The 26225-nt window shown below is 39.3% G+C and overlaps 3 protein-coding genes across 8 annotated transcripts; 2 read left to right on the forward strand and 1 right to left on the reverse strand.

The window, feature by feature from the left end:
• Positions 1 to 225: 225 nt before the first annotated feature.
• On the reverse strand, positions 226 to 12857 carry LOC131790005 (monocarboxylate transporter 12). Of its 3 annotated transcripts, none has more exons than XM_066166407.1 (8): positions 12726 to 12857; positions 11769 to 11909; positions 10458 to 10598; positions 9147 to 9287; positions 7995 to 8177; positions 5105 to 5694; positions 2089 to 2458; positions 226 to 904 (listed from the first exon to the last, which is right to left on the reverse strand). In XM_066166407.1, exons 5-8 carry the CDS (start codon positions 8161 to 8163, stop codon positions 723 to 725), a joined length of 1311 nt encoding a protein of 436 aa, XP_066022504.1. In that variant the 5' UTR covers positions 8164 to 8177; positions 9147 to 9287; positions 10458 to 10598; positions 11769 to 11909; positions 12726 to 12857; the 3' UTR covers positions 226 to 722. The 3 variants fall into 3 exon arrangements, with proteins under 3 accessions (XP_066022504.1, XP_066022497.1, XP_066022501.1); XM_066166400.1 differs by having other exon boundaries at positions 5105 to 5925; XM_066166404.1 differs by having other exon boundaries at positions 5105 to 5925; positions 11378 to 11909.
• A 2254-nt stretch (positions 12858 to 15111) lies between these two features.
• Positions 15112 to 18339, forward strand: LOC131790059 (uncharacterized). Of its 4 annotated transcripts, none has more exons than XM_059107237.2 (7): positions 15112 to 15250; positions 15535 to 15607; positions 15706 to 15833; positions 16480 to 16614; positions 16939 to 17004; positions 17133 to 17201; positions 17609 to 18339. In XM_059107237.2, exons 3-7 carry the CDS (start codon positions 15707 to 15709, stop codon positions 17878 to 17880), a joined length of 669 nt encoding a protein of 222 aa, XP_058963220.2. In that variant the 5' UTR covers positions 15112 to 15250; positions 15535 to 15607; position 15706; the 3' UTR covers positions 17881 to 18339. The 4 variants fall into 4 exon arrangements, with proteins under 4 accessions (XP_058963220.2, XP_058963221.2, XP_058963219.2 ...); XM_059107238.2 differs by having other exon boundaries at positions 15554 to 15607; XM_059107236.2 differs by lacking the exon at positions 15535 to 15607.
• A 1048-nt stretch (positions 18340 to 19387) lies between these two features.
• LOC131790063 (keratin-associated protein 10-1) lies at positions 19388 to 25056 on the forward strand. Its single transcript, XM_059107244.2, has 8 exons — positions 19388 to 19421; positions 20402 to 20515; positions 20895 to 20945; positions 21646 to 21990; positions 22288 to 22492; positions 22827 to 23095; positions 23501 to 23637; positions 23998 to 25056. The coding sequence occupies exons 2-8, from the start codon at positions 20419 to 20421 to the stop codon at positions 24190 to 24192; spliced, it is 1299 nt and encodes a 432-aa protein (XP_058963227.1). The 5' UTR covers positions 19388 to 19421; positions 20402 to 20418; the 3' UTR covers positions 24193 to 25056.
• Positions 25057 to 26225: the final 1169 nt, after the last annotated feature.

Genomic DNA, 26225 nt, shown 5'->3' on the forward strand with positions numbered 1-26225 from the left:
AATCATAGGCACAAGCCATTCAATATCACACGATCGCGAAGTCACGCATTCTTGAATAACGTTTTCTAAGAGGTACTTAGGTTTGATGTGAACCGCTCAGAGTTCCTTATGAAAATTTCCTTAGCTCAACGACCGCACAATTTTTCTCACTTTTATTCCTCTGACTATTACAATATATATGTAATCATCAATTATTAGGGACTTCTAGTGATGTTTGGAGGTTTGTGATGTTTGTGGGATCCATTTTGGAGGCACCAATTAAGACAATATTTCTTTATCATTCATCAAACTTTAAGGATTATCTATTAAAAAAGTAATTCATATGCGCATTCTTACGTGTAACCTGTTTGGCGTTCTTTTCCGTCTCCTTTTACCCAAGTGGGTGAAGTGGGGGTTACACGAAATAAAGATTGAGAGGGAACCAAAAAAGTCTACGGTTATCGCTTCGCTCATGCTTCTCCTGTTCGGCTAAAAGGTCGACGGGTTACCTTCGGCGAGAGAAGTCGCTTAGAGCAACTAAGAGTATCTTTTGGTGTCAAGGCAACTTCATGCAACAATGCATCGCTTCGCTATAGGGAACTGACGTCGCACCCATCTAATACAAATATCCCGTATATATAAATTCTTTCAGCCCGGGATTTACTTTCTTGTATATCTAACACACCTGGTACACAAAATTGCAAATTTTAGTCTCTCAAAATAGTTTCTTGAAGCCTTACTAACTAGCAATTTCCGCCATCCCTATACAAAGTCACAGGACCCTGTCCTTTTTTCTTTTTCAAGTCAAATTGTTTCTTCGTTTTGAGGCAGAACAGAACCAGTGGCATCAGACCAGCTACTTGTGTCACAATACCAGCCACCAGAAAAGCCCAAGTATAGCAGTCAGAGATATCAGCCAGGAACCCTGGAATAGAATAACATCGGAACTATTCAGACTCCGTCAGAAATATGTGTTAGCGATAAGAAAGGAGTGGCATTGACGAATTTGTATAATTAAATGGGTTGCTTTTTCATGTATTTCTTCTTTCTTTATTCAGAGAGCAAACTGAAAATTTACCATCGTTCTTATTCCAATTATGCACAAAACGCTTCTGCTGATCCCTGCATTATGCAGGACACGTGTCACATACATACTTCATATATGGCTCCTTTCTCCTACGCTCATGACAAAACGAATAGCACTTTTCGTTCGGTTAGAATCGCATCCCAGTTCTAGTTACTGGTCAGTGGCGCTCGTGAGCGTTTTGGATTTCCAAACATACTATTTCAAAGTGTTACAACCACCGAAACTGCCGGAGAGCTTGAGGACGATTCAGAGAACGGCTTTTGATGGGGCCAGATGCTTTTGGTTCGACGTTAATTTCCATCCCGAAATGGCAGCTAAACACCTTGCAAAACCAGTTGGGGTTGATAACCATGCACGTAACGTCACAATATGGCGACAACTTCGGTAATCGAAGATTTTCGTACCTAATTCGAAATGTTTGCTGTTTATTCATTATTACGTTGCTTTTTATTCATTATTACTCGCCGTATGTACAAATAATTATATTGAGGTACCGAGACGAGCGCTGAAAGGGCTGCGCCGTCCGCAAAAAAAGTAAAATAATACTGATGGAAATTATTGAAACTGAGAAAACAGAAGAAGAAGCCATTGTATTTTACAGATCTGAAAAAGATCCGAAATTTTTTACCTTTCCATTTGTACAATTTAAGCTGCGATCACAAGTTCCAGTCGAAACAATTGCTTTAGTAAACTCAGTGTGGCCTTCGGACGCCATAATGAATATGTTATTGTTGCCTCAGTAACATATCACGTGAACGTGAATCTGACCAGCGATTGGTTATTGTTTTGTTTTGGTCTGGGTTATCAAATTTGATAAATATCCTGAACTGAAAACAAGACTTGATTTCTCACGCTCACTGCCGTCTATAAAAATGCCGCGCTTAAAGAACAGGAAAAACCGACAAAGGCTTGCTTGCTTTTCAGTGCTACATTATTTCACAAAGTCTTGCCATCATAAATAGTTGGTGTTAAAAAAAAAACTGTGCTCTCCATACACCAGATAATTGATCGGGCTTACTCACCAGCAAATGGTGATCCGGCCACTATTCCAAGTGACAGAAGAGTATTTCCCAGGCCTAACCCAGCCGCTCTGCGCTCCTCGTCCACACTGAACATCAGAAGTGAGTTCATTGTTGTAATAAAGATGCCATCAGCAAGACCATAAACCACGGAAAAGACTTGAAATGCTGTGTATTTTCTTATTACTGGAAGCACAACGATGGCAAATCCGTCTACTATAACTCCAAATTGGTAAATATAAATAGTATTCACCCAAGTGACGTCACAAATCCTTCCTGTTGCAATACGAGCTATGCTGGATGATAAACCAAAAAGTATAAAAAGTCTGGATGCCGAGTCAGCAGAAATACCAAGATCGAGGCAATATTTCACCTACGGATTAGGACGAAAGATAGCTTAGCGACCGGTCATTATTTACTGCCATAAAAGCTCTGTAATATTCTTATGATTCTCCCTCATTGGCAGATCATTGGCAGATCATTGGCAGATCATTGGCAGATCATTGGCAGATCATTGGCAGATCATTGGCAGATCATTGGCAGATCATTGGCAGATCATTGGCAGATCATTGGCAGATCATTGGCAGATCATTGGCAGATCATTGGCAGATCATTGGCAGATCATTGGCAGATCATTGGCAGATCATTGGCAGATCATTGGCAACCAATTTTATCCCCCCTTTACGATCTAATTGTGACGACTGACCTCCTCCCTCCCCCCATTACCCCTGGAAAACATTCGATTCCCCAAAATACTCCTACTCCTCCCCTCGCCTAACTGAATTTCTTTGCTCGACATTATACTGACATGCTAATAACGATAATGTTGAGATTTGAATGCCTTTGCTCAAAAACCCCTGAAAACATATCAGCACAAATGAAATAACCCGATAATAATAAAAAGTGTTGTTGTTGTTGTTTTTTTTTTTCAGAGTCAAATATCTTGGCAATTCACCTTTTGGGCTTCAGATTTCACGTACAGTGTCACGTGACTTTTGATGTAAACAAACCCCGAAAGTTCGGATATTTAGTCGAGACCGCAGCACATGTGTCCAAACTTCGGCTTTGGAAATTTTTCTTAAATAACTGCCCACTTTCAAAAAACGTTTCTTCGCTCAAAATTGCCATCTTTCTTTGTCATTTAACTGATCGTTTGTCAAGCAAGTTGTCATTTCGCTGCCGTTGAAACAGATACGAAGAATGTTACTGGAAGCGTTGCGGCATCGAATAATCGAACTAGTTCTGCGTACAGTTATACAGTGATGTATCTGATCAGGTATTTTCAGGGTGTTAAGTTAAATTAATGCCCACGAACCGCTGTAAAACGTGAGGAAGCCTTGATTCCCAAAGATAAAACCCATTTCAACTCCATGAACGTGTACGATTGCAGTTGTTTAGTAAGTGTATACCTAAACATAATGGTTACGACAAAGAGATGTGCTTATGGCATCTGCAGAAACGATTCACGATACCTCAACTCCTGGGTAAGAAACGCTAACGGCGACCCGGCCAAGTTTTTCCATTTTCCGGGGACAGTTAGACAAAAGGATAGAATGCAAAGGTGGATAAGGTCATGTCATCGAGGTGACTAGTTTGTGTGCAAGAAGGACAGCAACGTTTGTAGTCTAAATTTTGTCGGTGAAAATGGGCCAACAGAAGAGGATCCTGATCCCATATCTGCTGTAGCTAGTAAAGAAAGGGTAAGTTAATTCAGTCATTCTTTAAATCGTTGTTTTGTCTTTGGGATAAATATGTATACCATGCCTAGATGTCGCGACTCAATCGTAAACGGAAGGCATCTTGAGAGCGAGAAGCAGATAAAGAGAGGCGCAGGAAAGTTTGCCTTGAACGATCAGTGGCAAAAACCCTTCTGACACTTGATCGTCAAAACTGATAAATCGAAAGAGGAATACGCAGTAGTCAAAGCCCTTTTAAATCTGAGCGTAGAGCTAATGATGAGTTCAGGAGACCAAATCAAATTATTAAAAATGTCGTACAATCCAAACGGCGGCGACGCGTTAAAATTGTCTACAGTCTTCAGAAAAAATGGATTGGGTACTAGCATATTATGAATTATTAATTCGTCTAAAGCAGTGGCGTCGCCTTTTCGAAATTTGGATGCACTGGCAGAACCATTTTTTCGACTGCGGAGGTGATTTCCACTAACGAGGTTCCAAGTGTCCGCTCGCTGAAATCCCCCGTTCTTGTAGATATTTTTTAAGCTATGCCACACTCATTGCGTTGAGTCAGCTTTACTTTGTGATCTGCCATTCTTAAGTTTAACTCTTCTTGAAAGTTGTTCTGAGTTTCGCAGAATTTCCCACTTGAGTTACTTAGGGTTAAAAAAAATCGGTATATTTATCAGCTAATGAAATCCACACCCAGATACGTAATTTCGTGTGGGAATTAAGGCTTCCTCACGTTCTACAGTGATTCGTGGGCACTAATTTTCAGACAGAAGTGATTTTATTTAACAATCTACGCACACAGCACCCCGAAAATACCTGATCAGATACATCACTGTACGCAGAACTAGTTCGATTATTCCATGCCGCAATTCTTCCTGTAACATTCTTCGCATCTGTTTCAACGGCAGCGAAATGAAAACTTATTTGATAAACGATCAGAAAATGATAATAGAAAGACGCCAACTTTGAGCGAAGAACACTTCTTTAAAGAGCGAAGTTATTTAAGAAAAATTTCCAAAGCCGAAGTTTGGACATATGTGTTTCGAGCTCGACTCAATATCCGAACTTTCGGCGTTTGTTTACATCAAAAGTCACGTGACACTACACGTAAAATCTAAAGCACAAAAGGTGAATTTCTGAGGATAACTGCATTGATCCAATAGTAATCATTCAGAGCGAGAGAAAAAGCTCCATGATATGGTTTTTTTCGTTTTGGTTGAGAAATTCTCCAAGGCGTTATCGTGCACCTCTTAATATAGCAGAAGTGAAGTGTTTACTAGTTTTTGTTTTTTTTTTTGTATTTAGGATTACAATTACTAACAGTGACTTACCAGATGTATCTGTGGTGTGAAATGGCTAAAATTCATCAAAAGAAGGCTCAATGTCGCCACAGTGTAAGAGGGAACTGCAAATACGGAAAAGTCTAAAAATTTGGATAGTTTTCCAGAAGACTTGTCCGTATTGGGGTCATCTTTGGCCACCACCTGCAGTGATTTGGCTGTAAATAGCATTTGTCTAGCCTTCTGGTAGGCGACCGCCGGCAGTGATTCAATTCCATCTCTATTTTCTTGTTCATTAATCTTGCTTGTTCGGCTTCTATAAACTGCTGAATTTTCAGAATCTTCCGTGAAGTTCATGTTTATTCTTCCCACTTCCATGGCACACCCGGCCAGCTCACCTGCGTTAAACGTGCAGTTCTGTGAGGAAGTTTTAAATGAATCTGAACTGATAGGATCACCAAATGTAGCTCCACAAATAAACACCATTACAATGAAGGGTGCACTAATGATCCTGTATGCTCCTCTCCAACCATATTCGTCAATCAGGAGCTGTAATGAAGGGCCAATGATTAAGACTCCGATGCTGCCCCCAACCGAAACGATCCCCACTGCGAATGACTGCCACCTTCGAAAGTTCTTAGCTGTTATGAGAAAGTAAGATGAAAACAGTAATGAAGATCCCAAGCCATACAAACAACCATAAGTGAGAAACATCCATTGAAGACCAGAAGAATATGCAGTGAGGAACAAGCTGGCACCACATAGCAAACATCCAAGTATGGCCGTGCAGCGGCAACCAATCGTTTGGCAGAGAAATGATGCAAGCGGACCAAGAAAGAAAGTCAAACCGAGTGCCAAAGATCCAACCCAAACTGAAATTGCAAAAGAAAACGATTTTGAAAGTTAGCAGGCAAAGTTATCCATGCGAATATTTGAACACGTTTAAGAGCTCAAGGTCACGCTTCCTATGTCTTCGACATGCAGGGATAGGAAATGTTATATTTATGTACATAGAATACTGAAGTGATTTAGCTAGCTATAGTTCAAAATTATTTCAAGGTTACCCACGAGATTTAAGTCCTTGAGGGATTGTGCTAGTCTTAGCCCTCACTATTAATTTTCTTATTAATAGCTGTCTTGTAATTGTTTGATTATTCTAGGGCTTGTTGCTCTGTTATGAGTCTTTTTTATGATTGTGTGGGTTTCGCTTACTATTGTGCAGTCCTGTTATGAGGAGTTTGTCTTTTCATCGCTATTGAGATTTGATTTCTGATCACTGACGTTCGTCAGTGATTATGTTTGGGTCTCATGGTTTACTGAATTTGGTGTGGACCAATGCAAGTTGTTTCGGTTTTAGTGTTCAAAGATTGGCTCTTAATTAGAGCATATCAAGTACTTTGCAATTGTTTTTCATGTCTACGAGTCTCTTAGTGCTTTGATGAGTTAGTCAGGTTAGTCAGGTCCTTAAACTAAACACGTTCATCAATAGAGTACTTAAGAGTATCAACGAAAGCGAGTATAAGAGAGAGAACCAACGAGAGAAATACGTAAGTTGGCTTTAGAAGATGCAGAAAAGAAGCAGAAGAATACAGAAGAGCCTCTACGCATCGTAACAACATGAAAGAAACATCGCTAATTTGTACTCAGATAAAAAAAGTTGCTCATTGGTTTAGTCACGAGCATTTCCGAGTTGAATTTTACATTTTTGTCAGCGTAAGCAAAATAAATCCGAAATCTAAAATCCTGTCGTTACAGCATGAAAAAGGAAGAAGATTCATACAGATTGAATTGAACCCCAGACCTGCCGTTTTTATCAGCCGTTTTCGAAGTGTGTCTGCTTCCTTACTTCAGGTTATTTCCGAAATGTCTTCATCGGAAAACTCACCTGAGCCCGGCACCAGTAGTGGTGCACGTGCTCTCACGTATTCAGAAGTCGTGCAAGGAATATCTGCGCCTTTGGACAATGACTTGTGGTATCGTTACCAAAAGCAAGACTTCGAGGAGGCCACGCGGATTGCCTTGGAGGCGTTGCTTAATGACGTTCCGCCGGTAAGTAGACCTATGTTCATTGCCGTTCATTATACTTTTTGCTGACGATTAGAGTAAAACCTGGAGACAAAAACTTAGTCGCCCTTATCAATTTTAATTTTAGAGATGTAAGAGTGACTCTGAAGACAGTTTAGATAAGACAACCCCTGGATTTAATCATGCACTTGGCTGTTTTCTATTTTAATATATTTTTATTTTAATATTTCTTATTTAATCATTGATTTATTTTTTTTAGTTTTTTTGAACCCTCGACATATTACCCTCATCCTCGACATGTAACCCTCGACCCTCGAAGCTCGACCATAAGGCAGACTCAACGAAATGACTTCATTGATCCGTGGCTTAAAATGCTTGTTTATGTCGCGTCAGTGATGATTACAGACTAGCAAAAGAAATTAAAACGTGCAACCAACGATTGAAAGTTACGAAGGCTGGCAGAACCCATGCAACATGACAGGAAGTAAAGCCGTACAAAAACACCCACAGAAGTCCCTTTGGTATATTTTCTTCGACTTTTTTTTAATTTAACGTTGACATTCTAATCGTGTTGAACATCGTAGGAAATTGGCTCAACTAAAAAGTCTATCAGATGAACTGGCTATTTATGACTTGACCTCTCCCCATATAAACACGGCCTCCGGTTTATTTGGTGCAAAGATAACCACAAAAGCTTGGTAAGAGTTCGCTCACATAGGTCATACTGATGCAATAACAAATGAGCCATACAATTCCCTCAATTATGTTTTAGTAACGTGCAGTCGACAAAATTATATGAGTCGCAGTCATCTATCATATGCGAGTGTCGACATAAATCAAGCAAGTATCCGCTTTCTTATCAATGAGGACGTTATATTATTTTCAGACATAGCTGCAATGGCATGAAGAAACTTACCAGTTTTTTGCCGGCTTTCTCCGAATTCCTTCATAACTTCAGGAAGCAACACTCCGTAGCTAATAGAAAAACCAAGGTTCACCGCTTGACAAAAAGCGGCGCAAACGCAAACCAACCACGAAAACAAACTCTCCGGTCTGTGCTGCATGCGTTTGCACATTCTGTTCATTTTTGGTGTTGTTTCTGAAAACAAAAGATCAGCTACATACCTAAATCGTTGTTTAGATCATTGAGCAAATCTGTTATAAATGCAAATTGAGGTCGACCGAAGTGGCAATCTTTCGAGAAACTGAGAGATGATACTTTTGGATATAATAATACATTCCGCAAGAATGCCAGCTTGCATCGATAATTCAGCTAACTTGAACATTGGTTTTGATAAAAGAGTATTTCCAAATATTGTCTGGGTGCCTTTCTGTCTTCAAAGTCATGAACCCTTAATGACCTACGGTTGAATCCCGGTCGATAGCTTGAACAATTTTGCCCTTGGTAACTCGAACCCTCGATAGCTTGAACCTCCCGCCAGGTCATTCTTTACATATTTGTATCCTCGACAACTCGAACCACATCGAGTCACGTCTATCAATACGTGGCAAATCAAAACAAACAGTGTACTGCAGTCTCAAACATTTACGTTGCGTTCTGATTTCATGTAGTGATCCATTTTCACTCGACTTTTCCATGATTAAATTTTATTAAAATAAATACTGTATGATTTCCGGTCCTTTGTTTTTGTTTTAACCCCCGATAACTCGAATCTTTCTCATTTTCCCTGGAAGATGCGAGGATCCAACTGTATATCTAAGAATATCATCGGGGGCAGAAAGCCAATTGTTCTTGCAAATTGTTCTCAAGATTCAACGAATTGTGTACAATGGTACAATGAACAAGAAATCACAACTTAGGAAATTAGTTTGCGTCACTGCACACCAAATGTTAAAGAGATGCACAAAACTGGCTGACGTTTCGAGCGTTAGCCCTTCATAGGAGCAACTGACGAAGGGCTTACGCTCGAAACGTCAGCCTTTAAACTCTTTACGGTGGTCAATTTACGTTTTCAACTCAGTTGTTAACACTAAATTACTTGTTATACTCTCCCACCGACGCAGCACCAGTTTCTAGATACACCACGAGCTAACCTGTACAACTTACCTGATAGCCACAGAGATTTCGAATGTGTTGATCACAAACAGACGCAAAAATAAACACTCCCGATTGTTTTTTCATAAGCGTTGAGACTCTACACAATTACTCTGGCTGGCTGTTTATTCTTCGTTTCCACGTGACGTCATCCTAATTAAAAACATGAAGAATTATCAATGCTTTTGAGATTTTAGTGAAGTTAGTTATTAAAACAGCTAAAAACTTATCTTTTCACAAATTTCCAGTATGTTAGGGTTTTTCGTCTTGTGATGACGCAAGGTTGAATATCTAAGCTAATACGTGACACGATATTCAAATAGAGGCCGAGAATGCTGTCACCCTAGTTAAAAAAGTGACTTATCCGCTGAGATTTCCGGGTCTAAACAGTCCCTCTTTGAGAATAAGTACTCATATAGATATTTATGAGCCCTAAGAAGACAACCACAGGTTTTTTATCGCAAAACTCGATTACATGCGTTTTCATTAGCTTCCGAACGCCATATTTGTGCCCTTCAGAAAGAAACGAACCATGAGCAGACCACACTACGGGTTCGTGGTTGATAGTTATTGACATGAGACAAACAAAATCTATTAGGGTTATGAATAAAGCTTTCCAAATTGTTTACTTAAATTTCATCTCCAACGTCCGAATATCTCAATAAAGTTAAATGAAATGTGAATCGATGCATTTGTGGTTTGATTTATGCTTCATGGGCGTTTAGAGCATCTTTTTACAAAATTACTTTTGGCCGGAGGACGTTAAGAGAAGAAAAGGAGACAAGGCTTGCAACTATAACCACACATTTAAAATCATTTAAAATGCCTGTTGTGTTATAAACCCAGGAGTTCTCTGTTCACAGTCAATGTTTCCTCATTAGCTAAATGTGTGCTCGGCTTCCTTTTGGTAATGCAAATTAAGTGTTACTGACCTCTTATTTACTCTAAGGCTTAATTCGTGAATTGCTGTCAGATAAAATCATCCTTTATATCCACAGTTTTGTACACCACAGTTATTGAACTAGATAACCTGTACAATACACTTGATTGCCACAGAGTTAAGATAAGAAAAGGAGACAAAGCTTGCAACTATAACCATACAGTTAAAATGCCTGTTGTGTTACTAACCCAGGAGTTTCTGCTCTGTTCACAGTTAATGTTTCCTCATTAGCTAAATGTGTGCTCAGCTTTCTTTTGGTAATGCAAATTAAGTGTTACTGACTGCTTATTTACTCTAAGGCTAAATTTGTGAGTGCTGTCAGATAAAATCATCCTTTATATCCACAGTTTTAGATACACCACTAGCTAACCTGTACAACTTACCTGATAGCCACAGAGATTTCGAATGTGTTGATTACAGACAGACGCAAAAATAAATACTTCCGATTGTTTTTTCATAAGCTTTGAGACTATTCACAATTACTCTGGCTGGCTGTTTATTCTTCGTTTCCACGTGACGTCATCCTAATTAAAAACATGAAGAATTATCAATGCTTTTGAGATTTTAGTGAAGTTAGTTATTAAAACAGCTGAAAACTTTTCTTTTCACAAATTTCCAGTATGTTAGGGTTTTTCGTCTTGTGATGACGCAAGGTTGAATATCTAAGCTAATACGTGACACGATATTCAAATAGAGGCCGAGAATGCTGTCACCCTAGTTAAAAAAGTGACTTATCCGCTGAGATTTCCGGGTCTAAACAGTCCCTCTTTGAGAATAAGTACTCATATAGATATTTATGAGCCCTAAGAAGACAACCACAGGTTTTTTATCGCAAAACTCGATTACATGCGTTTTCATTAGCTTCCGAACGCCATATTTGTGCCCTTCAGAAAGAAACGAACCATGAGCAGACCACACTACGGGTTCGTGGTTGATAGTTATTGACATGAGACAAACAAAATCTATTAGGGTTATGAATAAAGCTTTCCAAATTGTTTACTTAAATTTCATCTCCAACGTCCGAATATCTCAATAAAGTTAAATGAAATGTGAATCGATGCATTTGTGGTTTGATTTATGCTTCATGGGCGTTTAGAGCATCTTTTTACAAAATTACTTTTGGCCGGAGGACGTTAAGAGAAGAAAAGGAGACAAGGCTTGCAACTATAACCACACATTTAAAATCATTTAAAATGCCTGTTGTGTTATAAACCCAGGAGTTCTCTGTTCACAGTCAATGTTTCCTCATTAGCTAAATGTGTGCTCGGCTTCCTTTTGGTAATGCAAATTAAGTGTTACTGACCTCTTATTTACTCTCAGGCTTAATTCGTGAATTGCTGTCAGATAAAATCATCCTTTATATCCACAGTTTTGTACACCACAGTTATTGAACTAGGTAACCTGTACAATACACTTGATTGCCACAGAGTTAAGATAAGAAAAGGAGACAAAGCTTGCAACTATAACCATACAGTTAAAATGCCTGTTGCGTTACTAACCCAGGAGTTTCTGCTCTGTTCACAGTTAATGTTTCCTCATTAGCTAAATGTGTGCTCAGCTTTCTTTTGGTAATGCAAATTAAGTGTTACTGACTGCTTATTTACTCTAAGGCTAAATTTGTGAGTGCTGTCAGATAAAATCATCCTTTATATCCACAGTTTTAGATACACCACTAGCTAACCTGTACAACTTACCTGATAGCCACAGAGATTTCGAATGTGTTGATTACAGACAGACGCAAAAATAAATACTTCCGATTGTTTTTTCATAAGCTTTGAGACTATTCACAATTACTCTGGCTGGCTGTTTAGTCTTCGTTTCCACGTGACGTCATCCTAATTAAAAACATGAAGAATTATCAATCCTTTTGAGATTTTAGTGAAGTTAGTTATTAAAACAGCTGAAAACTTTTCTTTTCACAAATTTCCAGTTTGTTAAGGTTTTTCGTCTTGTGATGACGCAAGGTTGAATATCTAAGGTAATACGTGACACGATATTCAAATAGAGGCCGAGAATGCTGTCACCTTAGTTAAAAAAGTGACTTATACGCTGAGATTTCGCGATCTAAACAGTCCCGCTTTGAGAATAAGTACTCATATAGATATTTAGTCCTGCTTTGAGAATAAGTACTCATATAGATATTTAGGAGCCCTCAGAAGACAACCACAGGTTTTTTATCGCAAAACTCGATTACATGCGTTTTCATTAGCTTCCGAACGCCATATTTGTGCCCTTCAGAAAGAAACGAACCATGAGCAGACCACACTACGGGTTCGTGGTTAATAGTTATTGACATGAGACAAACAAAATCTATTAGGGTTATGAATAAAGCTTTCCAAATTGTTTACTTAAATTTCATCTCCAACGTCCGAATATCTCAATAAAGTTAAATGAAATGTGAATCGATGCATTTGTGGTTTGATTTATGCTTCATGGGCGTTTAGAGCATCTTTTTACAAAATTACTTTTGGCCGGAGGACGTTAAGAGAAGAAAAGGAGACAAGGCTTGCAACTATAACCACACATTTAAAATCATTTAAAATGCCTGTTGTGCTATAAACCCAGGAGTTCTCTGTTCACAGTCAATGTTTCCTCATTAGCTAAATGTGTGCTCGGCTTCCTTTTGGTAATGCAAATTAAGTGTTACTGACCTCTTATTTACTCTAAGGCTTAATTCGTGAATTGCTGTCAGATAAAATCATCCTTTATATCCACAGTTTTGTACACCACAGTTATTGAACTAGGTAACCTGTACAATACACTTGATTGCCACAGAGATTTCGAATGTACTGATCACAAACAGATGCAAAAAACAAAATACTCCCGACAGTTTTTTATAACCTTTAAGACTAATCAGAATTACCCTAGCTAGCTGTTTACTCTTGGTTCACGTGACGTCATCCAAATAAAATACATGATGAATTATCAATCCTTTTGAGATTTTAGTGAGGTTAGCTATTAAAACAGCTGAAAACTTATCTTTTCACAAATTTCCTGTTTTAGGGTTTTTCGTCTCTTAATGACGCGAGGTTGAATTTCTAAGCTGTTGCGTGACACGATAGCGGCCGAGAATGCTGTCACCTCAGTTAAAAGTGACTTATTATCCGCTGAGACTTCGCAAACTAAACAGTCTTTATTTGGGAATAAGTACTCATGTTGATGTTTATGAGCCCTCAGAAGACGACTACAGGCTTTTTATCGCAAAATTCGATCACATATGTTTTTGTTAGCTTCCAGACGTTCAGAGAGACACGAACCATAACCAGACCACAATACGTGTAAATAGTTATTGACATGAGACGAGCAAATTATATGAGGGTTATGAATGAAGCTCTGAAAATTGCACATCTCAAACGTCCGAATATCTCAATAAAGTTAAATGAAATGTGAATCGATGCATTTGTGGTATATTTTCGCTTCATGGGCGTTTGAAGCATCTTTTTACAAAGTTACTTTTGACTGGAGGCCGTTAAGAGAAGAAAGGATGACAAAGCTTGCAACTTGGTGACCGCTAACCGCGAATTCTTCCATTTCAAACTGGACTTAACACAAAGTTACTGAAAACCTCTTCTAACCGGCGACGGTTGTTGATCGATGAGAGAGAAAACTGCCACTGCCACGGGAAGTTTCTGGACTAATTGCTGAATTTGAAAATTGGGTTCGAACCAGCTATGGAAGGAATTTGGATCTCAAATTTTTGTTAGTGCAAGTATGCGTACCATGTTTTTAAGGTTTGGATTGGACCTATAATCTCTTTAGACTTTTTCGGCTAGAGGCGTCAATGGCCCCAAAACCAGTTCTGTACCTCTTTCTTCATTCTATGGTCAGCTTGTGTAGTAATATTCTTTCCCTGATTGCATGTGCAGTAAAAACCGCTTCCCTCAAGTATTCCGTTGATCCTTAATATTGCGACCGCCTGAAGTCCACATAGCACATGGAAGACAGAGAAGTGGAGACTAGATATATCGGTTTTCTAAAAATATTGACGAAAGTGCACTTAAGAAGACTCCAAACTTTTCGCCTCATGTAAGGTAAACCAGATTTCAGAATCCAGGAAATTTTTGCTTGTGGAATCCGGGATACTGGGCATTGGAATCCAAAATCCAGCTTTTGGAATGCAGAATCTCGCTAAAGAATGAATCCAGACTCCATTTGCTGAAAATCCATTTCAAATCGTATAAACGGCTTTCATCCGCATCCATGCAACCACGGTCATGCTAAAACGCAGAGCACAGACCGTGCAGACCACGCAGACCGTACGAACCATGCAGATCGCTTTGTTCGTTAGAGAATTTCGACTGTTACAACTCGCGAGACACTGACAAATTCATTCATGGTCTATCACCCAATCGACTTCGATACTAACATGGCCAAAGTTCCCTACTTACTATCAATCAGTCTTCTACTCCGATTCAATAACCTTATTTCCTAGTGAAGTTCTGCATAAGCTCGAGAAACTTGAGCCTGCGATTTTGTTTTGCCAAGTAACGTCATTCTCGAGCCTAGGATCATTTTGGCTCTTTGTGAACGGTATGGTCGCCAAATAATGACCTCTGTGAGAATGGATTAATTCAATCTTTTTGATTGGTTGATAGGAAAACAATAGACTCCACACGGGAAGAGTGCTTTAAATTTTTCTGCTATGAAAACAACGTTCTAGTCTTACAAATGCAAGTGAAACAAACAGCAAATGTTTTGACGACTGCATGATCACGTAATTGAAATTCAAAGCCGCTGTCCATGTAAGATAACGGCTCGCGAAGACCGTTTGTTTGTGGGAATACCTGCCAGCGTTTTTGATTTACCAGTCATTAGCATATTTTGTGTCCCAAAAGGTGTCTTTGTCACTCTAAAATATTGATCCTCTGTTAATTCCTGGTTCCAGGATGATGACTGAGTTTGGATTTTCATAGATCAATTTTGTTAAATCTAAACGATACTTTTCGTCAGAAAGACAAAAAAGTTTCCTGCTGTTTAACCTCAGCCGATCAAATCGCGTCAGTTGTTTATAGTGTTTTAAATGTTTCGAGAACACTATCTAACAGGTGTATTTCATAAACAAATATCAGTGACTTTGAACCCCAAAACATCAAACGCTAAGAAGGAGCAAATTTTCAAGACGAGGAGAGTTAACTCCAAGACTCCTTCAACATTTCGGATCTGATCACTGGTTAAGGTAGGCAAATGATCTGTGAATCCTAATTATCAAATACTCTAGCAACTATCATTATCTAATCAGTGGGGGAGTGATACTGAAACTTCGGATAGCTGATCAAACTTAGAAAATATATGACAAAGATCATGAGATTGTCATCCCAATGGGTGTCATTACCGAAAAAAAGAAACGCCAACTGTGTACAGATAGGTTATACCTCGTTGTTTGAAAACAGAATTTTTTCTGCAACCTAATCCTTTCTCTCAATAGTGTATTATGCAAATTAAGGTTTAATTTGTTGTCAGAAATTCTCTTTCTAACCAGGAAACGGGCGGTCGACAGTAGACGGAAGAATTATAAGGCAGAAAAAACCACTGGGTATATTTTTACCACCTCTAATTTTGTGACCTTTTGATAATTTCTTACGCTCACTGTTCTTCTATGTATAATATATCATTTCATTGTGTTATCTTTAGAATGAACAGACTAGCAATCGCAAGAATATGCTTAACGGCGCTATTTGTACTGCACTTTTCGGAAGCGATCCCATCAGAATCCAAGGCAAGTGCACATATAAACGGAAAAACTGCCATAGACAAGAAAGGTAACAATCCATTTGCGACTCTTTGTACCGATAATCATCAACTGATTTCTACAATGAATGAACTCCAGACGTGCATCAAAACCTACACCCCTCCTCTGTGGTTAAAGGGAAGAAGGCTAAGGTGTGACAGGACAAGAAAGAGAAATGCTAATTTATTTTGACGAATTCCATCAGGTCTCATTATTCGTACTTTTAGCTACAGTCCTTAATTACGAAACGACTCGATGCCAGTTTAGTTTGCAAGGGCGTGGTTGGGGAGGGTCCTGAGGCAAACCAAGAAAATTTTGCTGCATACTGCGAGATGAAAACATGACATGATTTGGAGGTTTGTGCGTTGAAAGGATAATGATGAAAGTGCCATTCAGGAAATCTACACTTTTTTTGATAACCAAACACATTAGAAGCATTTATAATCACCCAGTCTTGGACATCTCCCTTAAGAAACGCATTTGAGTCGAAAAATAATGAAAATGTAGAAACATTTCACCATTAGGTTAGAATTCAAATGATTTAGGAAGCAATGATTCTGTCTCAACTGCGTCACCATTCTGTCTCAAATTTAGACTTCACTTGATCTAAGAGAGCTTTTGCCTGAACTCTCTGACTCTAAAACAAAATCGCTTCGATCCACCTGTTTGTTCCATAGTTTTGGAGAGAATTATAAAACAGAAAACCGCCGAGGCCATCAAGAAGCTCGAAAAACAATTCAAATTAACATACATGGCGTACACCTCAACAAATGACAAAGGCAAGAAGTTGCAGGCGCATAAGAAACTTCAAGGTAAGACAAGTGAGGTGTATCTCGCTTGCGGCAGAGGTCAGTTACTTAGGCACAATAATCGAGAGGGGGTGGGAGCCATACGCTAGTGTATTGCTTGAATTGGGAAACATGTCAGCTTGTATTATATGATGCACTATCAATTTTTCATGACAAATAGGAGTGTCTCACTTGCACCTTACGACCCTCCTGAACTATGCCCTTGCAAAAGTCACTACTAGCCTGAACCGAAATAAGCGTCCTATTTTGGGAAAATCCTTTACCTTTATGCCCTCTCACAGAATTTATTTAAGACAAAAAACAATCTCATTGCATTGCATTTTACAGACTTGGTGGACGTCGTCAAAAGAGAATCAAAAGCAAATCTAGAAACGTCCATCAAAGCTTACAAATGTAAGTGAGAACTTGCTACTATGGGATGTTTCGATATACTGGTTAAGGGATAAAAATTAGCAAGATGAGTCTGATAAAATTATAGCTCAATTTTATCCTAACTAACGTTTATTCTTTTCTTTATGCAGTTGATATTAATCGGCTTTCTGACAAAGACACTGCTCAGCTGTTGTATTCTTCCTACGTAAGAAACAAAAGTTAGTACCAACAATAATTGATAAAACGTGATCCATATACACACATGACTACAGTTTAGTTTTTTTTGGTGTTTTTCATTTGTAATTCGTAATGAACTCCATCCTTTTTAGCCTGGGACTGCAGAAAATTGACCACCAATGAGGTGTGTGGGGAGAGTGGAGAGGGGGGGGGTCATTAAATTATACTTAAGAGCCTTAGTGGGATCAGGTAAATAAATTTTTGGGACACAACCAAATTCCTCCAGATTCCCCTCCCCCCCCCACCCCCCACAGGCGATAAATAATGATGAACCCCTTAGGGTATCTTAATGGCTAATCTAGAGCGAGTTACAATCCAATTTATAATATCTATAATATTTATTCTAATTTTTAATATTTTCTCAATTTCCACGATTTCTTTTACCCAGGGCAGTCATTATGGGGTTCGTGTCAGCCTGTTTGTCAGCACCGATGCCTTCCGACCTGCAACCTGCTCTGTTGCCTGACCACACCATTCGTTGTACCGAAGAAAACTGTGAAGATGATCGAGAAGCAACTTGCTTTAAAGAAATTAAAGAAAAAAAGCAAGATCTCCAAGAAACATCCAAAGAAAAAGGGGAAAGTCTGTGAACCCAAATGCCGGAAAGCCTGCTTGCCGTCTTGCAAGTTTAGTTGTTGTTTTTCCCCCTCAAAAAATTAGGTTTTGGTGAAGATGCAGCAAGCCATTTTGAGAGTGTTGTTCTCATTGATATTGATAATCAGGCGAGAAACTTACGTCAGAGCTGTTAGATTATGACTATTAACTTACACGTAGTTATAAAAGTGCTCTTTTGTGAGACTTAGAAGTGGGTTTACGATCTTGCTTCACTGTTGGGAAAGTCCATCAAATGACGACAGGAATAGAAGAAGTTATGTTCTTTGCATAAAATGCTGGGAGGAAGAGATGTCCGTGGTCTCAACAAGGTGTAAGGGCGGTTTTTTCCTTCTTTTAATAGTAATTATATCTCATCTAGATAGAAAGGACCTGAAAAAAAGTTATAGCTTCATCAGACCTTTTTCTTCTGTCGTCCTCTCGTGATGGGAATTTCATCATTTCATTTCATTTCATTTTCAAGAGAAAAAACATTGTACTGTAAAACTAATTTTCTGCACAAAAGTATCGAAATAAACCAAATTAAAGTAACATTGCTCAGAGCATTGGTATTGTATAGTCTTATATTCCGTGTTGGAACACACGCGCAAGACTTAGAAAGAAATACGATTTGCCTTTCTCAAATATCCCCTGCATCCCTTCCCCTCCCAACTTACAGTGCGGTAGAGTATTAAAAATTTAAAACCGATACTGCAAGCCTACTTTTTATGAATTTTATGAACGTAGAAAAAACTGGACTTTGTTTACGACTAGAGTAAATTCAGTCATCATAAGTTGAGAAAAGTGTCTCAGTCAACATATTTTGATCACTTTTTAACAAAAAATGTTTGTGCCATTTCAGGCCTACCACTTAAAACAGTGATAAATGCAGTGCGTGATTGAAAAGGTTATTAAAATTTTTCAAGCTTCATTTCACAGAACGTAAGAAATTGTAAGCAAAAGGAAAAGAACAACCAAATAAATAAAAGTATGTTAAATGCTATTTGCATTTCACTGGCATTCTCCCACTCAATTAAGCCAACTTTGTATCGTTCACGCTGGCTGCGCTTTTTTGACTACATATCCATATCTAAACATTACTGCTCGTCAGTCAGTAAATAAGGATAAAATCGTTTAAAAATTAAATTAGTCCTCACATAAAAAACAAACACATTCTCTTTACTAAAAGAAAAATATCACGTTGGTCGCTCTTCTTTGTCCGTTGTCTTACAGCGAATGCTTTTCTTGTGAGGTAATGCGTGAAATTTGTTGACTGTTTCTGTCTAAAGTGAAGAGAAAACTGACGGGTTAATCTCACTGCCGCTTTCAAATCCTATCGTCTTAATTTGCGGTAAATTATATATATCTTGTTCCATTCCTGTAGAAGATCCACCGTCGGCTATAAGGAGAGGAAAAACACAAATCAAAGAAGGGCTTTGAATTGCCAAACAAGTGTGCAATAAAGTGAAATAATTGTCGCGCTGTTGAAACTGCTAAATATTTCATGTTATTTAAGTAGACTCTTGCCTCCTTCACTGTTCGAAACGCTTAGTTATTTACCTGTAAGCAGGTAAAATACTATATCCCGCGTCGACTGACAGGCTGCCACGGTAAGATCCTATTTTTCCCTTGTTAATCCGTAAGTTTGACGAGCGACGTATCTCAAATGATAACATACCAGGGAAGAAACTTCCTTCTCGAGACTCGGGAGCGTTTAGAATTATATCCATGTTGCGATATCTTGCTCAACATTTGATACTTAGTTTCGGTCCGTAACAAAATGGCGCCCTCATGGGCTACTGGCTATCAACAAGACCTCTAAACCATATACTTTTGAATTATGTGGTCTCTCTAAAAAAAGACAACTGTTAAATAATGGCAACGAAAGGTGATTTTAATGGTACGGTAACCGTAAGACCATTGGCTTATTGAATTGGTTGGTCGAGACCACAGTTTCGAAAAATTGTTGATAATCGCTATCTTATAGTTGAACCACGACGTTTAGGAAAACGACTAGTAACGCTGGTATTTTGACGTGACTTTTTTTTACTTTGTATACTTATGTTCTTTGGCCTATCGAGAATTACGATAGGGAGGTTATGATAACGGCATCTAATCGATCTACGGAGTAAGAAGTCTCAGTCAAACCGCAGGCATGTGCAAATTACATATATTATTTTCTGTGAACTACCTGCTGTTCCTCAGGTTAGTAAACAAGCTCGAGAAATTTGATTACCGTCACATTTTCACTAGACCTTTGATTAATCCCTAGTGCCTACCAATGATTTCACGATTGGTAAAGCAAGCATGCGTAAAAAAAATTGCCTACTGTTCGTCTTTGTTTACCCACCAATACTTGAAAACCGTGTTGATTACGCGTGTTCCTCGCTTCGTCGTCGCCCATCGAGAAGGGGATGGCGTTCGGTGCCATCACAGTCTCTTTCAATGTCTAAGACCATGTAACGAGTGAAATCTAAGTAAAAAAAAGAAATTTCTTCTGCTTAGCAAAAAATTAGGGGCTTAAAAAATTGTTTAATTATATTTCAATTATCAGCAAAGGAAAGGCTTATCGCCCTTTTAAATCTCTTAGGTAAGAGGACCACTCTTATGATCATGATGAGGGTCTTGTTATCGTTCTGCCTTCTTGCGCAGCTCCTTACCGCCGTAAATTGCAAGAGCTTAAGGAAAGTTAAATCCAACGCAGGTAAGAATGAATTTAACAGGAAAGAACTTAGACCTCTTTTGCAATGCTAAAATCGCTGAAATCATTGCACACTTCCAAGGTTTTTTTCTAAAGATCAATTTTAAATCAAGAGTCGAAACTTCAGGATTGTTTTGGTTTTGCCTTATTTCGCCTTGTGATTAATCTAGAAAGCTCGCGACACTCATTTCATCTGATTGACTGTTGTCAAGATATTATTCCAGTTAATAATCTCTCGCTGTCGTGATTGCTTTGGTCCTAGTTTTACGATACTCAATCGAAATACGCTTTATTAGATTTCAAGTCCGTGTACGAGTCAGTTACACAAAGACAGAATCATGTAAAAACTGATAAAAGAGGAAACGAATTTGCTTCCTTGCAGGTCATGGTGGGAGGAAGTCGGTGGTGATTCATTCCGTGAATCCGGTGCAAAGTGAGTAAGATGTTTTGTAATATTATATACATTAGGATAGGATTGACTATCACTCACTCATAACATAAACGGAGCGCAGAATAACCTGCGAGGAAGGGATCGTTTGAGTTATCATGCAGCACGAAAAGGGGCCGGTGGCGTTGTGGGGCGCGTTGGGCGGACTCTGCGCGCTGGGTTATCTTCACTCGTTCGTTAAGTCTTCTTACTTTTAAGACGAAAATGCACTTAAATAATTACAGAATTGGCCAAGCCACACATTTGCAGCTCTTCTTTTTTTTAAATACATTGTTTTAAGTAAAGTAGCTTCTCATGTAAGCCTGGTGGCTTCTTTAGGCCTCCTCGCCTTCTGATTATAATTGTGTGGATGAAATATTTTTTGGATTGTTAAAAAGGCAAATAAAATGATGATGATGACAATTTTGACCTAAGTAATTCCCAAAGATGTACTCATTTAAGATGAGAACTGCCGTACATGTTTCACCCGGATCAGGAAAGACGTGAACAATTTCAGAATGTCACACTTCCAGATAACGTATGTTGTTCTGACTTAAATTTTTCATTAAGGTGCTATTTGGATTATACCCCAACTTACTACTACAATGTATATGCTACTGTTGTTGTTCCCTTTCCGTTTTCCTTTTCCGTTTCCTTTCCTTACACGAATCATTTTTTTAATCATATCTGTTTTTGCCTCACTTAGGATCCGCCTGGGAGTGTCATCCTGGATGCAAGCGTTTCTGTCTGTCATCTTGCAAAAGAAGCTGTTGTGCCCCAGGGGCTCCTAACTACAGTCCAGCCATGTTCCCCCAGTTGGTGAACTACCAAGCTTCCCTCCCCCCGCCACCTCCTCCCCCACCAGCGTGCCCCGCCGGATGTCCGTCCACCTGTTATCCTAACTGTGATTCCGGATGTTGCTTCCAGGCAAATCAGCCAGTGTTCCCTCAATATGCTAACCCTTACGATGTTGGATATACCGGCTATCCTGCCGGAGATCCCTGTGCTGCTATGAGTTGCTCTGCCGCTTGTGCCCCCCAATGCAAGCCAGGTTAATGTCAATAAGTATTCATTTCTCTGTTATAACTTTCAATTTTTATTGTTTCTTTTAATGTGGTTGTCGATAAATTATTCGTCAAAGCCAGAGATATGACACAAATATCGAACTGCTAAGGAACTGATCGCGATGTTAATCAACTTCTGGAACAACGCAAGTAGCTAGATCCCAAACTAGATCGGAAATGTTGCCGGTTTCTGCATTGGCTATGCAGTTAGGAAGGAATCGTATCCTATGTACCATATCCGCTGTAATTACTAACAACAGTTTAATTTTTTTACCATGGTCTAGACTGTTGTCGTTCCCAAGCCCTAAACCTCAGCATTCGGCCAGTGTATCTTGGAGGAGTCAAAGCACCCCCTAAGGCACCCAAGCCACCGCCGCCTCCAAAACCGCCAGTGAAAACCCATCATAAAAAGAAGGCAATGCATACGAAACCCCAAATTGGTAGCTTGTGTGTCCCGCAGTGCCAGACGCTCTGCAAGCCAGTATGCAGGTAAATACTTTTTTCATCACACGGAGATGGAAAAGAGATCGGGGAATGGAAGTTAAAGGAGGTCCAGGTGTGCTTCATGGGGCATGTTGCTAGATATTTGTTAAGTAGGACGGGTTTTAACCGCAACTCTCTACAGGGAAGTAAAAAAATCCAGCCGTTGAGTACTCAGAGCATCTATCTCCTACTCAACAATTCATTCGTTCGTTCTTTCAGTCAGTCATTAATGTTTTATCAATTAACATAATACATAGTTTCATGTATTTCAATTTATCCATGTTCACCTCATCATGGCAGAAAAATCTGGTTGTCAATTATTTTTTGATCTTTTTCACAGATTTGATTGCTGTTTGGCTACACATAAATTCCATAAAAAGCAATCGGATCACAAACCTTCTTCCTCCAAGCCACAGGAGCCTCCGAAACCTAAGGTGCATCATGACATTACACCCGTCGCCTCGCCTCAGAGGGTTCCCATCCCCAAACTATTCGCAATGGCGAATCCATCGCAAGAGCCTGCACAGGATGCTCAGCAGTCACCTCAACCGTCACCTTATGAGGGATATCAGTATCAGGACGCTGTAGCTCCTGTGGCACCCACGGCAGGTAAGAAGCAAAGCAGAACATCAAAGCTGAAAAATGCTTGGAGGACGAGAAACAAGGGGTCGGAATTTCTCGAGCCCTCTTTGGGTCAAATTACGCGCGCTGCAATGAAAGCTACGATTTTGGCGTGCATGAAACTGAAATTCTAACGACCTTTTTCCCACTAACTCATCGTTTAAATCAGGAGCATGGGAGGAAAAGCTGGCCAAATTCCAGCCGAGGGTGTCTATATGTCACACTATTGCATACATTCATTCATGTTGCCTTTGAGAAAGACAGCCGCGGCGTAAACAAATCAAACGACATCGTCTCCTTAAGTATAAGAGGGAACAGAAAATTCCTCCCATCAAGCGGATCACAATTCTGTCGAATTATAACATGGCTTAAATTCATTTATTTGTTTTCTAGGAATCACATGCCCAGGATCTTGTCCTCTGGCCTGCGCTCCTTCGTGTCAGTGGTCATGCTGTGCCCCATTCCAAGCACAGCCTGCCCAGCTGGCTCCTCAAGCTTTCCCTTACGGGGCTGTGCCATCCAATCCCTTGGTGAGCAATTAGTCTATCAGTTGATAGTTCAATAAAAATTAAAATCGTCCATGAATACGTAATCTGTATGTAGACCTGGTAATAAATCAATTACCCAACTGACTATCTGGCTAGAGATATCAAACGGGAACCAGCTGAAGACTGTTCATCTTAAAAAGCATGTACATTGGATTCATAGACGGAAAAATATTTTTTCGTTATAATTAACGAAAGAGACCGCACTTGACAAGTGCTCTTCCGTTCATCCTATTTTTAACAGTGATCCCGCACATAGACACTCTCTTTAAGTGTAACGAGTATCTTGAATTTTACTGTTATTTACTCGTTCACCGTTAAAAAAATTATTATCACTCCCTGTAGGATGCTTCTCAAGATTTCAGGGCACTAGGTTCGCCAGGCCTTCGTCCAGTGGAGCCCCTTGCTGAGCAGCAAACCTGTCCAGCGCCGTCTTGCCCGGACACATGCGCGCCACTTTGCTCGCGAAGCTGCTGTGCAGGATTGCCTCTCCTGCCACTGTCTTGGGACAAGAGAGCTGCCCTACCCCACAGAGGCTAGTTGTTGCAGCCATATTTGACACCCGTTGCCCTTCTCATGTGTTTAAAAATTCTTGCCTCTAAATATTCATCTGTGATACTTGTAAAACCTCCTCAAGGACAAACTGAATGAAGGATACCTATCCGCTCATAAGTCATGGCTCTTCTGAGCAATACAATAACTTCCGCAAATTTCTCCCACCTCGTTAGCAAACTAATCCGCGTAAATGCTCTGTTGGGAGATTTTTGTCGCTAATTTCGTCAAAAGCAGTCTCAAAATGTAATATAAAATAAACCATAGGGTCATTTTGTCACCAAAAGCCATAGGATTATGCAGAATTAGAGAATGATCGCAAAATTTGAAAGTGATACTCATGCATAGGCTTCTCATAAAGGGCAAAGCTTTGAATTAGATACGAACACCGTACATTTGTCCAGAAACATTGGGATGAAGTGAAGTATTTTAGCCACCAATGTAACATAATTTCCCTCAAGTAAAAGTTTCTGTCGTTGTTGCATACTGAATGACATGTATTCTAAGCTTATTAGGAAAGGTAGTTATACAAAGCGATGAACTAAGAATACAAAATTAGGACATAATCTGCTGATCGTGCTCATGCAGCGATCAGCTGCACCTGCAGCAAAACCGCATTGTAAATATCTTTACGGCTTTTTTTAAAACACAGTACAGCCCCTTTAAAAAAGTATGTAGATGGCATGCTTCTATATTACCTGTGCCTTCTGGTAGCTAAAAGTAAGTTGCATGGCGACGGAGTTTACTTCCGGTCGTTACGAGAATGAAGCCATATCTAAAACCGTATTAGGGTCAGATATTTAGGATAGTTCTCTTCTTGATCGATTGTGGAAATAAAGTGCGCAGTATAAATTTTAGTGTTATGCAGTGTTCTGACGTTATAGCCATAAATATAATGAATCACTGAGAAGTTTCAGCTTCTATTCTTCCATGGCTAATATTGGAAGTCGAGAGTGCCCGTTGAAAGGGGGAATTTGGAATCGACTGATTTAGCGATTTCTAAGTCTATCCTCTCTTAAGCCTTGGACCCTTCACTACAATCACATAAGCCAGCACATTCTCTCAATCAGCAGCAAGCTTAGTGCGATTAACCTCGCACAAGGTAACGGAATCTTATGACAGCAGCGCAAATGCAAGTCGTGTAAAAATTTCCTAACTAAGGTTAAATTTAGAAAATGTGACCACAATTACGGACAAACTTGATGAGAAGAATCCTCCTTTTGTTCAAACACGATCCTTGTGTCCCATACACCCCTCACATGTAATGAATTGTGTATCGAAGACCAGCCGGGCACCATTAGTATGTTAAGAATGGCCAGGGAAAGGAAAACTATCTAAAAAATTGTATCGGCAAAAGGAATTTATCAACTGATAATGCAAGTTTTCTCAATAGCACTGTCCATGACCTGAATGGATTATAGCTTTATAACGTCTGTCTCAACCGACGCCCATTAAAGTTTTCGAACCAGAATGAAAAATTTGAACTGTACCAAAAGTATCTTTCTTCAATCGAATAGAAACTAAAAAACAACTTATTAGAAGAGAAGGGGACTTGAATTACTCGAACCGAAATATACAACAAAACCAAACCGAGCAAAGCAAAACAAACAACGACGGCAAAAAAACAACAACAAAACCAAAAAACAACAACAACAACAACAAAAACGGTATAATAAATCTAAGACATTCCCGTGGCAGAGGCAATCTGTTTGAGAGCTGTCAATTTTAAAGGGGCTCGAACGGTGGGCAGTTTCCATGGTGATGTTGGAAAAGTGTTACGAAAGTGTTTTAAGCAACAGCCATGAAATATAAAAAGCGAGCAGGAATGCTGTATATAAGTATGTATTTTACAATGTATAGAAATGCACATGGAAAAGAGAGAACCTCGTTTAGGAAATGTCACAGGTGTTTAAGTGTTCTTCTGTTTTACACTCTGTTAGGTTGACAACACACCCGCCACACAGCGAGTGTGAACAGTGTCAATAATTTATAGTGTCCCTTTCTCTTTTGCCCTATATTCT

This window comes from Pocillopora verrucosa, chromosome 1 (assembly GCF_036669915.1).
Source record: "Pocillopora verrucosa isolate sample1 chromosome 1, ASM3666991v2, whole genome shotgun sequence".
Lineage (NCBI taxonomy): Eukaryota > Metazoa > Cnidaria > Anthozoa > Scleractinia > Pocilloporidae > Pocillopora > Pocillopora verrucosa.

Bases quoted from the DNA above. Each gene is read 5' to 3' on its own strand.
- LOC131790059 (XM_059107237.2), top strand. From the start codon at position 15,707: ATGAACAGACTAGCAATCGCAAGAATATGCTTAACGGCGCTATTTGTA. The intron at 17,005-17,132 runs GTAAGTGAGAAC...TTCTTTATGCAG, and splicing joins GTCCATCAAAGCTTACAAAT to TTGATATTAATCGGCTTTCT. The intron at 17,202-17,608 runs GTTAGTACCAAC...TCTTTTACCCAG, and splicing joins TTCCTACGTAAGAAACAAAA to GGCAGTCATTATGGGGTTCG.
- LOC131790063 (XM_059107244.2), top strand. From the start codon at position 20,419: ATGATCATGATGAGGGTCTTGTTATCGTTCTGCCTTCTTGCGCAGCTC. The intron at 20,946-21,645 runs GTGAGTAAGATG...TGCCTCACTTAG, and splicing joins TTCCGTGAATCCGGTGCAAA to GATCCGCCTGGGAGTGTCAT. The intron at 21,991-22,287 runs GTTAATGTCAAT...ACCATGGTCTAG, and splicing joins TGCCCCCCAATGCAAGCCAG to ACTGTTGTCGTTCCCAAGCC.
- LOC131790005 (XM_066166400.1), bottom strand. From the start codon at position 8,163: ATGAACAGAATGTGCAAACGCATGCAGCACAGACCGGAGAGTTTGTTT. The intron at 2,459-5,104 runs GTAAGTCACTGT...CCTAATCCGTAG, and splicing joins TCACACCACAGATACATCTG to GTGAAATATTGCCTCGATCT. The intron at 905-2,088 runs GTGAGTAAGCCC...ATTCTATTCCAG, and splicing joins GGCCGGATCACCATTTGCTG to GGTTCCTGGCTGATATCTCT.